This window comes from Panthera onca, chromosome X, assembly GCF_046562875.1.
Source record: "Panthera onca isolate mPanOnc1 chromosome X, mPanOnc1 haplotype 2, whole genome shotgun sequence".
Classification (NCBI taxonomy): Eukaryota; Metazoa; Chordata; class Mammalia; order Carnivora; family Felidae; genus Panthera; species Panthera onca.
The window spans coordinates 2,923,685-2,941,475 of NC_138357.1; the positions used below are offsets into that span (position 1 = coordinate 2,923,685).

Sequence of the window (17,791 nt, forward strand, 5' to 3'; positions counted from 1 at the left end):
AGCTGTGAGTGCACAGCCCCCAGGCCCTGGGCCAGGCCTTTGTCCGATTAGCCCCACCCACCACAGCCCTGAGCCAATGGAAAGCGGCGGCGGCTAGTGGGCCGCCAATGGGGAGCAGGGCCGCGCGCGTGGGGCGGTGGGAAAGGCGCCGAGTCAGTGTATACGTCGGTTGCCGTAACAACGGGCGGCGGAGTTGGTCGGCAATGGTGAGTGCAGGCCGTCCTTTGGTGCCCCGCGCCCAGAGGCTGAGCCCTTCCAAGATTTCGTCTGGCCCTGCCAGCTCTCCTGCGCCGTTCTCGATTTTGGCGTGCCCCTCCTTCCTCTGAGTTCTTTCCCGGAAGCGTAGTGTAGAGACGCCTGCCGCCCAGCTGGGCCTGTGATTCGCTGCTGCTCCCCTTCACCCAGTCTGCGCTGCGCCCACCCATCCCTTAGGCTCCCCTGATCTTCCCCTGCTGGCCCCCTCGGTGACCGCCCCTGTACAAAGAAAACTGACGTTACCTGCAGGCCCTGACTTCTCAGATCCTGACCTGGCCGCCTCGCTCTACCAAAGTTTACCCATAGAACTGGGGAGGAGATTTATTATGTTTGATTGGTAACATGCATCCTGAAATTTAAGTACAGGGATATTCGGGACATGTTTTGAGCTCCTTGCAGGAGGGACAGATGTGTCAAGTGGATTGAGTTTTATTGTTTAATATTGGCAGAATATACATTTTAGCAACCTAGTAATATTTGGCCAAATCTGGAAGCGTGGTTACTTCTTAAAGTCGGACTGCATAGAGGGAAGCGGAGTACCGCGAGTGGGTGTTGTAAGGACGTTTCTAGATAATCATTAGGATCCCCAAAATCAAGGTCACCTGGTTATCTGTACGTTTATGCAGTCAGCTCCTTGGCTAGATCTCTTTTAGGATGATTTTCAATCAGAGATGTCCAAACGAACAAGGGGTCTTCTTGCTTCTAGAAACAGTAGTAAATAAAGAAGAGGGAGGGATAGAGGTGCATGGAAGGATTCACGGTTCTTTCCAGTAAACCCTGTTATCTTTTCTGTTAAGCAAAGCTTCGGAATTGGTTGGTGTAAACAATTTTAAAATAATTTGTTGTCTGTAACTATTTTATGTAAAATATAGATTATATTACATAATACTGTGCTTCTGTGTTTGTAAAACGTGTAAAGGCCTCTAACTTTAAGAAGGCAAGCATGGCAACATCTGCCCAGCGAAAAAGGATGAGTCCTAAGCCTGAGCTTACTGAAGAGCAGAAACAGGAAATCCGGGAAGCTTTTGATCTCTTTGATGCTGATGGAACTGGAACCATAGATGTTAAGGAACTTAAGGCAAGCCATTTACATTCCAACTCCCCAGCCTTGCCTTTCCTCTACATCTTTTTGTTTCCCTGTCACCACTGTACCTCTTTTTTCCTCATCTCTCTGCAAGAAGTAACAGGGGAGGATGCACTGTGTTCTGTTTTCCTATCTTTTTTTTTTTACCGCAAGTGTTATTAAATAAAATGGAGCACAAATATCAATCTGCATAATGTTCTAGTGTTTCCCAATCATTAAAAAAATTTTTTTAATGTTTATTTATTTTTGAGAAACAGAGCGCGGGTGGGGGAGGGGCAGAGAGAGAGACACACACAGAATCTGAAGCAGCCTCCAGGCTCTGAGCTGTCAGCAAAGAGCCCAATGCAGGGCTCAAAACTCACGAACTATGATCATGACCTGAGCCAAAGTCAGACTGAGCCACCCAGGCGCCCCTCCCAATCATTTTAATGAAATTGTGTCAGATGCTGGCTTAATACTCTCAATGCTGTCATTTTTGTTCCTGTTAACGGTTTAGATGTGCATATTGAGATGATCCTGTTTTCATTGTAGGTGGCAATGAGAGCACTGGGCTTTGAACCCAAGAAAGAAGAGATCAAGAAAATGATAAGCGAAATTGATAAGGAAGGGACAGGAAAAATGAACTTTAGTGACTTTTTGACTGTGATGACTCAGAAAATGGTAAGTTAGCTGGAATAATCAGCATATTTTCCACCCATAATGGTGAACAAATTTGAATCTAGATATGAAAATGTCTTCACTGAAGAAAAGTTAATACAAACTGGAGGGTTCAGCTGATAAAGGATGGTATTTATGACTGAAAATTAGAATGCTTAGGTTCCTCTTGGCTTTCTTCAAGGCCACACAAATCACAGGAAAAGTGTTTTACCCTCTGTAAAGTTTACCCTCTGTAAAGTCGTAAAAGTACTACTGCTGTCACTCTTTTGTGATTATTTTTCTCAACTGATTTCTCAATATGATAACCACAAGCAGTAACACCTATAAACACCAGCAATATTACAGTGCCTGACAAGATGAAATGCCTATACTTTAAAGGTCAAAATTCTTCTCTCTCTCATTTGTTATTCTGGGCAGCCTTAGCCTGAGGGCAGGTTACTTCAACAGCCTAGCTTTTCACTGCCCTGGGAATTTGGTCTTTTAGCATTTTCAAGGTTGAATGCACCCATTCTCTAGTCCCTCAGGTGTCACCATTTTAATGGGCCCAGGGGGTCAAGAAAGACGTGTCACCTGACCAATACACCTCACTCCCCTGAGTGTCATTCCACCCAGGATGTATGTTGATGTTCCCATTGGGCCATTGCTCATTCGTTGGCCTTCCAGCTCCCCTTTTGTGAGGCTTATCTTCGCTTTAGTAGCATGTAAAAAGTAACTCCATGTGTGTCTCAGGTCACAGGTCTGTTCCTACTCTAATAATTCTGTGGCTTTGAAATCATCTAATGATACCTGTATTTTTCTTTGTGTACTAATTTAAGTGATCAGGAAGCTTAACCTTCTGTAACCACCTAGTAAAGCTGTCCCACCTTAAAGGTGGGTTCTGAAATTGCTCTTATTAGAGAGGTTCTGTGTATCTTTCGCTACCTTTCAGGAATTTCTGGAGTTTGAGCTGTTGGGGGATTTTCCTTTCTTCCTCTTTTGGAGTACTTGGGATCCCAGTAACTCTGTTATCTCATAACAAGTTAAATAGCCCTCACTTTCCTCCCTGCACCCCCATTCCCCCACCGAGAGGACCCCTCTTCTGCCAGCTCAAGCACTATATTTCCTCTAGCTTTAACTCTACCCTCTATTCCTGTTTCTCTCTGCTTTGTATAGAAAGAATATTTTAAGTCAGTCATTTATATTTCCTTTTTAGCCTGTTTATAATAATGTCATTGAGTTTGTCCTCTTCTACCCTGGATGACGTTTGATCTCCTGTGAGCTAGGACCTATGTCATGAAAGCCATCACCAAGACCACGTAGAGGGGTTAGGTGCCGGTGAGCTGCTGCATAAGTAACTGCTTCTGTGTTATCTGTTTTACTTGCTAAGTCTGAGAAAGATACCAAAGAAGAAATTCTGAAAGCTTTCAAGCTCTTCGATGATGATGAAACTGGGAAGATATCATTCAAAAATCTAAAGCGTGTGGCCAAGGAGTTGGGTGAGAACCTCACTGATGAGGAGCTGCAGGTTTGTAAGGCATCGGACTTGAGCTTAGCTCCTGCTTGGAGCCCCTGTGTGACTTTTCTGAATAACATTTTCTCTGATGTGAGCCCCACTTTGAAGGAAAACTAGTGTTCTCTTGTCCCTCTCTTGACCACTTAATTTCTCCTTTAATAGTGTGACAAGCCTATGGGCCTTGCTCCCAGAAAAATGCACACGTAAAATTTTACCTCCTATTTTAGGTTTTAAGAATCCCCCTAGTCAGGATGATTTTCAGGCTCTCTTCTGGATGATATGTATGACAAAGTATTGCTTGATTTTCAAATAACTTTTTGGGAACCAAGCTATTCTAAAAAGCAGCACATTTGCAATGGGTGGACCACAACTGTCTATTCATGTAACCTTATGAAAGCCATTGCTCAGTCATTTTAATTCATTTATGAATGAATCTAAGTTGAATCCTTATTGTTCTACAGGAGATGATCGATGAGGCTGATCGAGATGGAGATGGAGAAGTCAATGAGCAGGAGTTCCTGCGCATCATGAAAAAGACCAGCCTTTACTAAGATCAGTGTCTTCTTTTCATATTGTGTGAAATCTGGGTTTTGAGAACACAAACTATTTTCCCCCACTGACCTCCCTGTATAACTTTAGTAACAACCTTGAATCTCTTTTAGGTATTTGAAAGTGTTCTTAGACATTAAAGTTCTTTGTAAGGTGACCTGCTGTTTACTTTAGTTCCCCAAAGCAAAATGAGAGCATATTAGAGTGGAGAAAAGGGTCTTAAAGCTTTCACCCACCTGCAGTTCTGCCTTGTATCACCTCACTCTTGTCATGCATTTCCACATTGATGCCACCACAGAATGACTTCTTGGACTAGCACATGTTGTACCCATGTCACCAGAAGCAGGGGGCCTCTCTTTGAGGTTTCCAGTTATAATTGACACCTGAGTGCAGCTTTCTCTTTTATAAAACCCAGTGAAGTTATTCACTTGCATTTGGATGTGTGTTTGTGCTATTTTTTTGTCTTAAAAATAAAGCCTTTTTTATTTTGAGCTTTTGTTCTCTAAGGGTGAGTTCTTTAACCTTGAATATGAGTTCATCTTCTAAACCACTGTGTTGAAGACAGCCTGGTAGATCCCCAACTCCTTCCCAGCCGATGGACAGAAAATTAATCCTTTACTACTGACTTGAATTGTTTGTTTCTTTGGGAATCCATCAGTGTGTAAAACTAGTAGAATTTCCATTTCACCTAAGCCTAAACGATGCCTTAAAAATAGTTTGGGCGCAGTTAGTCTGAGAGTCTTATTGGTAATTTGTGCTTGGACAAATTGAGGAAAGGCAAGTTATTATGACAGTAGGTTGAATTCAGCCAACCTCTGGTCAGTTTATTTGCTGGATGGTGTCTCAGAATCTCTGTGTCAGATTGGGCTGAATGACCTTGTCTAGCCCCCTCTTCACCCTACATGGGATAACCTAGAAGAGAAGCCATGGCAGATAATATTAAAGTCTTTGCCCCAGGCTGAGGGTGGGGAACAAGAAAGGCGGAGGGGAAGTGGAAAATGAACAACAGTGATGGAATGCTCATTCACCCACACGTGGAGAGGAAAAGAATGGGTTTCAAACTTCTGGGGGCATCCTAATCCCAGGATAGGGTTGCCTCATTTAGCTAATAAAGAGAACACCTAGGTCAATTTTAATTTTAGACAATTTTTTTTTTAGTACAAGTATGTCCCATTTGGACTTTGTGTTGTTTATTCACTGTTGATCTGAAATTTAACTTTGCTTGGGTTTCCTGTATTTCAAGTGGTAACCCTACATGGAGAACATGTAAAGAGGCATGACCCTGGGCCTCATCCCTGGACACTGGCATCCTGAACAACTTGGTGATCCACTCCCAGACAAGTCTACAGGGGCATAACTCTGAGAAACACTGGGGGGATGTGGTGGGGGAACCCAGAGTAGCCTCAGACCTGGGTTCTCTCGTGGGCTCCACCAGTTTCTGGCTGGGTAATTTGGGACAAGCTCCCTCTCCAAGTGCCTCAGGTTCCTTGTCTGTGTAGTGGGGAGAAGAGTTGTGCTTAAGTCTGACTCTCTGAGGGCACAATGCAGACTCACACAAAGGGCCAAGAGGGCATTTCAGAACTGTTTGTTCTCAATGTCATTTCCTTGGTGTGATTGTCACATAGCTTTGTTAGATGTGCATCCATGAAGTTTTTAATGTATACTGTCCTCCAAAGTCGAGTTGACAGCATTTACTGGGAGGATTTGACCTTTGTCATATTTCTGTTTTCTAATAAGAGGCATGTGATCTGATAAAAGACATACGATAATGGAAAGGAGCGGGAAGACTGGGTCCTACTTCCCATTTTACTGTTAACTGTCACCCTGGAAACATTCTTATCTCCTCCTTCTTAATGTTCTCATAAATGAAATATAGTCAGGAATCTTGGGGGAAGGGAGAGTGGTACGTAACATGTTATCCTTAAGGATAAAAACAAGCACGAGGTACTCACTATATTGGTGCCTGCCAGCCATTTTAAAATAGGTTTGTGGAGGGGATGGGGACAGAGGGAGCAGCATGAATCAGTGGGTGTGAGACTGGAACAGAGAGTCACATGAGGGTCAGGAATATGAAGACGGAGAGGCAGCTGGGACCACTTCATGCGAAGGCAGAAAAGAGGACTACAAGGGGGTGGGGGAATGTGGATGGAGGGAGGACTGCAGTCAGTTTATATAGGGCTGGACCAGGTAGTTGAAGGGAATGGATGGGATGGGGAAGAAATTGTAGGAGAGGTCAGTGCAGGTGCAGGTGATGCAGAGTTGTAGAGTGGGTGGAGAGTGATGGTGACAGAGGGGGTGCAGAGTCAGCTTAGGTGGGGCTGAACCAAGAGATGTAGGGGAGATGGCAGAGGGTGGGGATAGAGAAGTAGAAGCTAGTTTTTGTGAAGCTGGATCAGGGAAATGTAGGAAGAGTAGTTAGGTAAGACTTGGGGGGTGTAGGGTAGATGGGGAGGGAAAGGCAGCATAGGACAGTTCACAGGAAGGGTCTACAGAGTTGGAGGGGAATGAAGGAAGATAGGAAGGGAGATAAAGAGAACAGGAACCAACGATGGAGATGTATGGAGAGTAGGGTAGGGTGGAGTGGGAGAGGTAGGAGAGGTCAGTTCAATTGGGGATGAATTAGATCCTGAGGAGAGGTGGCTGGGAAGTAGAGGGCCCAAAGTCAGTCTATGAGGGCAGGAAAGAGTGATTCAGGTAGGGGGAGGAGGAAAGGGGAGAGAAAGGGAGCAAGAATTAGTTTCTATGTAGATGGCCCAGCCCATAGTTTCTATGTAGGGGCTTGGGGGTGATGGGGAGAGCAGAGGTCAGTTCATGTGGAGCTGGACCAGGGAGCTGTAGAGGAGTGGGGTGGGATTTGACATAGCACAGAGATTTGTTCATGAGAGTTGGGAAGGGGAGGTGGGGGGCGAGATTCCTTCATGTGGAGCTGAGGGGAATGAGAGCAGAGGTTAGTTCATGTTAGGGGGTAGTAGAAAAATGTAGGGGTGTAGTAGGATGGAGAGCAAGAGAGGGCATTTCATGTTGAGCTGGGTATTGGAAAGGAGAGGGAGCTGAAGTTGGTTGATGTAAGATGGACAAGAGAGAGTCATAGGGAGATGGCAGGCATGTAGATAAAGAGGGATCAGAAGTATCTTCATATGGAGCTGGAGCAGACAGGTGGAGGGAGGAGGAGGGGTGAGGATAGAGAGGGAGCTGGGGTCACTTCCTACGAGAATCCAGCAGAGAGATCCAGGGAGATGGTGGGAATGGGGGCTTTGGGGTGGGGGGAGATGGGTGGGATAAAAAAAAAGCCAGTTCCTGTTGGGCCTTGTGGGCCTCCATACTAACTGAGGGATATACTGGATTTCCTTGAAGGAACTTTCCAGTGGAATAGTGTTTTCTTTGCTCCAAAGCATTCCAACTGCTAGGAACAGCTGTCTTAATCAATAGCCATACTCAGGCTTGATATAAGTAAAATCTATCTCAGAAAGTTGTTTAAAGAAAGGAGGTAGCTCAGTCCCCATCTTTCAGACATGGAAGAGCTGCTGGATCCAGGATGTTGACGGGACATCAAAGGGCAGAAATATACATTGGCTGCCTGGGGGCATCTTCTGGGGTCTGTTCACCTCCTATCAGATTTTAAATGCTTGTTTTGGTCACACTTTCAAATACTGAGTTTTGGCAGCACACTCGAAGGGAGTAATACACTCAAAGCAGCACTTTACCAACAATTACAACTCTGTCACATCTCCACAGCCATCCCACTATGCACTGATATATCGCTTTGACTAGAACTGCTTGCTCCCTGATGATGCTCCCTCACGAAGCCAAGTTCGCCCACAGTCTAGGTGCTATGTGTTTCTGAGCCCTCCATGGCCATTGTGATAAGTGTCTTGTAGCAAGTGGCTCCCTCGTCCACTCCATGTCTCAGAACTTGCTCTGCTCAACATCCTATATTCTAATTAAATTTTTTTTTAATTTTTTGAATGTTTATTTATTTTTGAGAGAGAGAGAGAGAGAGAGAGAGAGAGAGCGCGTGCACGCGCGCACGAGCGGGGGAGGGGCAGAGAAAGAGGGAGACACAAAATCCGAAGCAGGCTCCAGGCTCTGAGCTGTCAGCACAGAGCCTGATGTGGGGCTTGAACTCACAAGCCGTGAGATCATGACCTGAAGCGAAGTCGGATGCTCAACCGACTGAGCCACCCAGGCGCCCCCTGTATTCTAGAAGCCACTGTATTCTAGTGGCTGTATTCTAGAAGCCACTGGACTACTGCACATCTTCAGCTGTAGCAAAAGTAATCACTCTGCATTGATCACAGCTGTGAAACAGTGACATCATTCTAGTGTGCCATGCTGTGACATATCAGACATATTTAGTGACCCAAATCTCCATCAGTGGCCCCTAAGACTCTCACAGAGGCTCCAAGCCCATTTCTAAAATATTACGACCAGAACTTGTCTTTTCTAGCTTTTCCCTGCTGACTGCCAGTCATCTCTTCTAAGCCTCCTAGTAACCACTGCCTTTCTCCTTTTGATTCTGGTTGCTAGCTACCATTTAGAGGCTTGTGATTTTCATTTCCTTTCTCCTCTTTGCCCCAAAAGTCTATTATGTCACCAAGATTTCCCTGTAGTAGTCATTGTGATGCACCCCTTTCTTTTTCATTTCTGAAACTACCACCTCAACCCAAATTTGGATTGCTATAATGGCCTTTCTTCCTTGTCACTGTGGGACCTGCGATCTCTACAATGCTGTATCTGCCCCTGTTTAGACTTCCTGGCAACTAGTCACTCCTTGGACCCAGCAACCTCATCACTCACCTGGACTTCCTGCGATCTTCCCTCCCTTCCCTCCAGTCTTTTTTAGCTTGAAAAATCAATCCTCTTCAAGGAATATGCCAACAAGAGTATTTATTTTCTTTCAGAAAGTTGCTTTTTTTCTTACTTGCACTGACTAAAAGGCTGTTTACCTATCTGTCTTCAGCAGTTTTTGAAACCTTCAATCCATTTTCAGCTTTAACCTCCCTGATTTTTTTTTCTTTGGGATCCACATCATTGCTTTTTTTTTTAAATCCATTAGTAGATCTGTTCTCTCCTTTCTTTTGCATTCATTCATTCATTCATTCATTTGTTCATTCAGCAAATACTTAATGAGCACTCAGGCCTTGACCCAGGGTCTGAAGTGAAAAAGAAACACACAGTTGCTAGCTTCATGGGATTTACAGTCTATTTATTTTTTATTTTTTTAACATTTATTCATTTTCTGAGACAGAGAAGACAGAGCAAGAGTGGGGGAGGGGCAGAGAGCGAGGGAGACACAGAATCCGAAGCAAACTGCAGGCTCTGAACTGACAGCACAGAGCTGGATGCGGGGCTCAAACCCACAAACCATGAGATCGTGACCCAAGCCGAAGTCGTATGCCTAACTGACTGAGCCACCCAGGAGCCCCATGGGATTTACAATCTAGTGAAGGATTGAAGGGGTGCTATTTTAGACAGGGTAGACAGGACCTCCTTGTAGAGGTGACATTCTAGAAAAGACCTGAAGCCATGTGGAGATCTGGGGAAAGAGTACCCAGGCAGAGGAAACACCAAGTGCAAAGTCCCTGAGGCAGCAGTGAGCTGTTCCTCACTCACACCAAAGTGAAAAATGGCAAGTTGCAGAAGGAGGCAGCAGTTGGGTAAGTTAAAGCCTTGTAAATCCCCAAAGTAAGGGTTATGTTCTGTGGGTGATGGGGGTGGTGGTCAGCACTGGGATCTGAGCAGGAAAGTAACATGCCTTACACCGGAGTCTCATGCTGGCAGCTGTGTTGAGAATTGCCTATGAGAGTATGTATCTTTTCACAGTATGAGCTCATTTAAAGGTCTCCCTGCATAGCTACATGGCTGACTTAGACATTTTTTTTTAATTTGGATTATTTGAGATTGAGAAATTTCTGGGGCAAGTTTTGTTATGGAATATGAATCGTTAGAGGCAGATTTCTCCTTTTTAGAATTCCCATCTTTCAGGAGCTACATTCCCTTCTAGAGTCTCTAGCAGTGGGATCACAGATTATACTCCGTGCTATTTAGCTTCCTGCCTGTTTCCTCCCAGAATTTGCCTCCTCGGGTCCTCTAGTCTAAGCTTATAGCTAATGTCTACCCAAATGGGTTTATTATTATTATTATTATTATTATTATTATTATGAACTTCAAAATGTCATTATTATTTTCTCTCAAGTTCTGGTTATTTTCTCAGCCACAGTCAGTTCTCTCTTGCTGGTCAGGTTTAATAGATCATTCTAGGGAAAGTGGCTTATAACTCCCAGACTTAGGATTTCCCAAACTCTTTATGGTTTAGAAAGGACTTGATCTTTGTATTATCAGTGTTGCACAGTGATAATTATTACCCCATTTTACATATAAAGCAACTAAGGCTCAGGAAGGTTAAGCATGAAAGCCAAGACTGAAGCTCAGACTTTGATTCTAAAGCTCATGCTCTTTCTACTCTATCACTCTGCTAAGTAAAACAATTTGATTCTTATTTCAAGGAGTTTAAATACTTTTAAGTGGAAGCTGGATGGTTTATCTCTTTCTCTCTGGTTTGGCTTACACGATTTCTATCTTAATTTCTCACTTAGAATTCTGATTGCCTACAACACCCATCAGGGCAATTACTTAAATGCATTACAGCTTCCTACTATGGGGTTAGGTCTCCAAAGACATTCACTTGGCTATTGCAGTGATCAAGTTTATGTAAAAACTTGACTGGGCTATGGGGTGTCAAACATTATTTTGAGTGTTTCTCTGATGGTGTTTTTGGATGAGATTAACATTTAAATCTATAGGCTGAGAAAAGCAGATTGCCCTTCCTAATGTGAGTGGGCCTCATCCAATCAGTAGAAGGCATGAATTTAACAAAAAGGCTGACCCTTCTCTTAGTAACAGAGAAAGAATTCCTCCGTTGAACTGGGGCATTGGCTTTTTCCCCGCCTTCTGACTCAAACTGAGATATCAGCTCTTCTTGGATCTTAAGCCTGCCAGCCTTCAGACTGGAATTGCACCATTGGTTCTGCTAGTTCTTAGACCTTCACACTCAGAAACTTACACCATTGGCTCTCTTGGGTCTTCAGTTTGCTGATTTATCCTGATGATCTTGACAGTTGTCAGTCCCCATAATCATGTGAGGCAATTCCTTATAATCTACGCATGTATCCATCCATCCATCCATCCATCAATCTCTCTCTGTGTCTCTCTGTTTCTGTCTAGATAGATAGATGATAGATAGATATAATTAATTATATGTATATGTATAATCTGTTGGTTCAGTTTCGCTGGAGAACTCTAACTAATACAGCCAGCAGAGGGCAATCTCCCATCAAACATTGTCTGTTTCCCACTTGGAACTCAGACAATTGTTTTCTTTAAAAAGGAGAAAATCTTTCTAATTCTTTTTTTCCTTCCAGACAAAAGAAAGGTAACTTCAGAGGGAGAAAGGAGCATAAAGAGCTGTTGGTATATGTGATAGGAAATGGTCATCCCCAGAACAGGCTTATTACAGTGACAATGACATCATGATTTTTCTGCATGAGATAGACACCAAAGTTCTGCTGGAAATCAAAGACCACATCATAATCAGTGGGATAAGCTATAGGGCCAGATTTCACAGGTGGAATTTCTCTAACACAAAGAAAAAGGGAATGAATGGAAAGAAGGATGGAAAATGATATTACTGACATAGTTTATGTGTATACATTATGTATAATCTTATATTCATACCTATGTAAAATATAAATGCAGAGAATGAGGTCTGGAAAGATGCATACCAAACTTTTAATAGTGGTTTCCTCTGGAGAGAGGAAGGTGCTTGGTGGGCTATGGGAAATGGATTTCTTCCTCTTATTCTGTTCTGGGTTTGAATTTCTTAAAACAAGATTGTATCGCAGTATGACTTATATTTTTAAAATATTATTAAATAACACTTCACACATATTAGGATGGTATAATAAAAAAGCCAGAAAATAATAAGTGTTGGTGAGGATGTAGAGACATGGGAACCCTGATACATTGTTAGTGGAAATGTAAAATAGTGCAGCCACTTTGCCAAATAGTTTGGTGGTTTCTCAGGTTAAATATTAAACTACCATATGACCCAACAATTTCACTCTTTAATGTTTTTTCACTGTTTATTTATATTTGAGAGAAAGAGAGAGAGAGAGAGAGAGAGAGACAGAGCATGAACGAGGGAGGGTCAGAGAGAGGGAGACACAGAATCTGAAGCAGGCTCCAGGCTCTGAGCTGTCAGCACAGAGCCCGACGTGGGGCTCAAACCCATGAACCGTGAGATCATGACCTGAGCCGAAGTCCGACGCTTAACAAACTGAGTCAATCAGGCACCCCGCTTTTAAAATTTTTTTTTAATGTAAGTGCATTTAAATGATCAGTTTTTTTCATTATGATTTCTGGATTGTGTGCCCCTGAAAACCTTAACCGACTGAGCCACCCAGGAGCCTCCCAGCATTTTCACTCTTAAATATGTTATCAAAAGAATTGAAGTTAGGGACTTGAAAAGATATTTGCACATCCATGTTCATAACAACATTATTCACTATGGTCAAAAGGTGGAAACTCAAGTGTCCATACACAGATGAATTGATAAACACAATGTGGTATACATACCCAATGGAATATTATTTAGCTATAAAAATAATTAAATTTTTATATATACTATAGTGTTAGGATCCTGAAAATATTATGCTTAGTGAAAAAAGGCAAGACACAGAAGGACAAATATTATACAGTTCCATTTACATGATATACCTAGGATAAGCCAATATATAGAGACAGAAAGTAAAGAAGAGGTTACCAGGGGCTGGGAGAAGAGGGAAGGAGAAGCTGTTATTTAATAAGTACAGAGTTTTTCTGGGGATGATAAAAAGTTTTGAGTGTAGGTAGTGGTAATGGCTATACAACAGTGTGAATATATTTAATGTCACTAAGTTGTACACTTATGAATGGTTAAAATAATAAGTATTATGGTATATATATTTTACCACAGTAAAAAAAAAACCTGAACAATTCTTAAACAAAGAAAGAAACAAACAAAAAACAAGTGTTGCACTATTTAGATACACAAGGGATCTCCTTTCACAAAGGAGAGAAGAGTGGCTTCTAGGGACTACAGAGGCCTCAGTTATATGGATGATGTGTTTGAAGCAGCAAGTGCTGAGCAAGTTTCTGACAGTTGGAATATAATAAGGAGATGTGGGAATTCGTTGTCAGCCACTTCATGCTAAACTCCATGAGAGTGGGGACTAAATTTATCTTTGCTCATCATTACAACTTTAGAGCCTTGCACAGTGTTTGGTGCACAGTAGGCACTCAGTAAATATGCATTGATTAAATGAATGAATATCTGTGACTTGCTAATAATCTACCTTAAAAAACATTTTCAGGGTGTCTGGGTGGCTCAGTTGGCTAAGTGTCCAACTTTGGCTCAGGTAATGATCTCAAGGCTCGTGGGTTCGAGCTCCGTGTCATGTTGGGCTCTGTGCGGACAGGTCAGAGCCTGGAGCCTGCTTCCGATTCTGTGTCTCCCTCTCTCTCTGCCCCTCACTTGCTCACGCTCTGTCTCTCTTACTCAAAAATAAATAAACATCTAAAAAAATTTAAAAACATTTTTTGTCCTATCATTTTGGGCACCATTGTCAATTATTTTGTGTACAAAGAGAATTAGAAGCCTGGAATTCACATATTTGGTTATCATTAGCATAGAGATAGTGTATTCGTTGGGGCAGGCTAACTGCCATATCAAAGAATCTCGTATCTCAGTGAGCCGACTCAATAAACTATTATTTTTCACTCATGTTGTAGTTCAAAATCAGTGGGGGTGGGTGGAGTGGGGGTTGGGCTCTACTCTATGCAGGCTATTAGGGACCCAGCTTCCTTCTGACCAGTAGCTGCAGAGGCCCTAGACACTCCAAGGCCTCCCCTGGCTTCTTTGCATCTGGCTGGCAGATGAGTGAAGAGAAAGATCTTGGAGGACCGTGTGTGAGGCTTGAGTGGCCAGACCTGCAAATGTCATACATCTCTTTTTCCTATACCCATTGGTCAGAACTCAGTCACATAAGTACACTGAATCACAAAGGATTCTGGGAAATGTGGTCTAGGTACAAATAAAGGAGGAAAAGGTAATGGTGTTTGATGAACATGTAGCATCACCAATGTCATAAATAATATAAATGGGGGGAGCACTCCTAGGGCAACTGTGTATCGTGTGTGCTAAGGGAAAGTTGCCCAAAACCAAAGTCCCAGGAGCTTCAGTGTTTAAGAAATGGGAAGAGAAGGTGAGGGAAAGCAAAGACACTGAAAATAAGGAAGGTGATGGCAAGAATGTCACAGAAGCAAGGGAAAACTGTGAGAAGAGACAGATCTTAGAGCAATGTCTGTGGAAATCAGACTGTGGTGGCTTAGGAGTGGAATGTGGGTGAGAAAGTAGACTACTATAAAAGGGTCAGAGAGGAATAGTAGCTAGTGGTCATGCAGAAGTGGCATGGGGAGAATTGCTTTGCTTTGTTTTGATTTTTAATGGGAGAAACTTGAGAATGTTTGAATGTTTAAGGGGAAGGAACTACAGTAAATACAGTGCGGTGTAGGGTGAGGAACAAATAAATGATTATTGGAACAGAAGAAATGGTCTTGAATCAAATTTCAGTGTATATGGCGATTTGGTTTATGTCAGGAAAGGTGTGAAATGACAGACTGCCTCTGATGCACCTATGTATATGGTCATCTATGTGTATACCTTTCTTTTTTCAAGAAAGGACTTATGGCAGCTTGGAAATATACATTCTGGCAACAAAATAAAACAAATGTGTGAAGAGGAAGAAAATGACATGTTGGGACAATGACATGAAACATACATTTAGGTTTTCTAACTTTAAACATCTCTTTAATAATGACTGCTTTAAATATCAGTGCTAAGTTGATTTGAGATGCCTTGATCAATTTGTGCTGTGATCCATTAGATAATTCCGTTTATGTAACTTGCTCTGCAAAGTCACTTTTCAGACAGAGGCTCAAATTTATTCTGGATGTTGCTAAGAGAATCACGCAGTCCCTGCTCCTTGCACTGTATATTGTGCAACAGCCTTTGACCACAAGCAATAAAACCTGACATGAACATTAGACAGGCACTGACTGTTCTGGCCTCAGAAACAGTTTCTAAGTCAGACAAGAAGCTCAGTTTCATTTCTCTATAATCATATCTTGTTCCTGATGCCAGTGGCACCTTCTGAGCCATCCCATTTGGTCTGAACTGTTTCTCCTAAGCTGTTTGATACCCCTAAGGTTTCACACATCCTTTTGTCTACAATGTCCTCTAATTTCTCCTCTACCCCCAGCAGATTCACTTTTAGCCTACAAGATCCAGCTTACCTGTCACATGCTTTAGGGGAGTTTTTTGTGACTGGCCCCAGACTGGATCTATACTCCTCTCTGTGCTCCCCCAGCCCATGTCCTCTCCATCATAGCTCTGGTCCTGCTAGATTAGCAAGATCATCCACTCCACTGACCTTGTGCTTCAACTCTGCATCCTTGGGGCCCAATATCTACCATGGCCAGAGTTGACATACTATGTATGGAGACTTTGTAGCAGAGAGGTGGGGATTTATATTTAAAACCACAACTACCCAGGACACCTGGGTGGCTCAGTTCATTGAGTGTCCAACTTCGGTTCAGGTCATGATCTCATGGTTCACGAGTTTGAGCCCCATGTCAGGCTCTGTGCTGACAGCTTAGAGCCTGGAGCCTGCTTCTCTGTGTGTGTCTCTCTCTGCCCCTCCCCTGCTCGTACTCTGTCTCTGTCTCAAAAATAAATAAAACATTTAAAAAATTTAAAAAATATGTAAAAATAAAACCACACTACCATTTTGAACTTGGTGATGATTACATGGAAGTGTACCCTTGTCAAATTTCTCATTGAACTTTACACTTACAATCTGGGCAGTTTATTAGATGTATATTATACCTTGGTAAAACACTAGTAACCTACAATTTTTTTTTACTTTAGAGAGAGAGACAGCACAAGCAGCTCCACAAAATGGAGAGAGAGAGAGAGAGAGAGAGAGAGAGAGAGAGAGAGAGAGAGAGAATGAATCTTAAGCAGGTTCCACGCTCAGCATGGAGCCTGTTGTGGGGCTCAATACCATGATCATGATGACCTCATGACCTGACCTGAAATCAAGAATTGGACGCCCAACCAACTGAGCCACCCAGGTACCCCTAGAAAATTTTTTTAAAAAGAAAAAAAGAAGAAAAATCTCTTTAACTACCTGCAGTTGCTTTTGCTTTCCAGGGGAGTAACACAGTTTTGTCTTGGGGATGAGAGGAGAAATTCAAAGAGAGGGCTTAATTGCTCCCCCATGTGAAGGCAGCAGAATCTGGGATTTCCTGATGCAGCCACTTTAACACTAAAGAAAGGTGTCCCCCTAGTACTGAAGGGCTTAAGGACTTCATGCAGCTGCCACTTTACTTTGTAACACCTATCAAAGGCCTTGCATATCCACTCTATTTATTGTTTGGTCTTCAGGACCAATGTCTATATAGCCTCAGAGTCTTTCTGTGAAAGGAACCAACCTGGGTGATCATCTCAGCCTGGGGCATGGGTGCCAACCACCAGGAAGCTTTGAGACACTGGAATGCTAAGCAGAAATATGCTAGTCATGGGCAATAGGGCAGGATAACTGTGCCAGAAGTCCTTGAGTCCACAGGACAGCAGAGGGACAGACATGCCCTGGGAAGTGCTCCAGATGTTCATAATTGGATGAGCTGGGGTGCAGTTCATCTAGGCCTGCTGAGTTGTAAACACAGGCTTGGGGGGCAAACTTAGCTGAGTCCAAGTCCTGGCATGACAGCCTGGTAGCTTGGGTGATGCTGAGCAAGATATTTAACCCCTGAGTTTTGGGTCCCTTCTCTGTGAGATAGTCATAGTCCTTGTTTCACAGGAGTGGAACTGAAGGATACTGTATTAGTCTGCTTGGGCTGCCATAACCAGGTACCACAGACTGAGGGCTTAAACAACAGAAACATATTGTCTCCCAGTTTTTGGAGGCTGGAAATCTGAGATCCAAGTGTCAGCAGAGTTGGTTCCTTCCGAGGCCTTTCTCCTTGGCTCATAGATGGTCCTCTTCTCCCTGTGCCCTCACAGAATCTTTCTTTTGTGTGTCTGTGTCTTAATCTCTTCTTATAAGGGCACCAATCAGATTGGATTAGGGACCACCCATAGGACCTCATTTAACTTTAATTACCTCCTTAAAGACCCTGTATCTAAATATAGTCACATTCTGGCACTCCTGGGTAGCTCAGGTGGTTAAGTATCTGACAACTTCCACTCAAGTCATGATCTCACAGTTCATGGGTTCCAGCCCCATATCGGACTCTGTGCTGACAGCTCAGAGCCTAGAGCCTGCTTCGGATTCTGTGTCTCCCTCTCTCTCTGCCTCTCTCTCTTTCTCTCTCTAAAATAAACCTTAAAAAATAAATATAGTTACATTCTGAGGTACTGTTGTTGAGACTTCAGCATGTGAATTTTGGGAGGACACAATTCAGCTGAGAACAGATATTATCCCAGAGTCTGGCATGCAGGAATCTCTAAATCTAAATATGTATATGTATATAATTTTGCATGGTTATTTTCCCATTGCCATAGAATTAGTGCCTATGGGACAAAGAGGTGGGAAAAGTCCACTTTCTAAAGAATCCCAGGCAGTAGGAAGCTGACATACTTTTCAGGGCTTTCT

The 17,791-nt window shown here is 43.0% G+C and overlaps 1 protein-coding gene across 1 annotated transcript; it reads left to right on the forward strand.

Annotated features, from left to right (window-relative positions):
• The first annotated feature begins 83 nt into the window (after positions 1 to 83).
• Positions 84 to 4,528, forward strand: CETN2 (centrin 2). The gene is made up of 5 exons (XM_081793361.1): positions 84 to 206; positions 1,175 to 1,333; positions 1,871 to 1,999; positions 3,363 to 3,500; positions 3,950 to 4,528. Exons 1-5 carry the CDS (start codon positions 108 to 110, stop codon positions 4,037 to 4,039), a joined length of 615 nt encoding a protein of 204 aa, XP_081649487.1. The 5' UTR covers positions 84 to 107; the 3' UTR covers positions 4,040 to 4,528.
• The last annotated feature ends 13,263 nt before the right edge of the window (positions 4,529 to 17,791 follow it).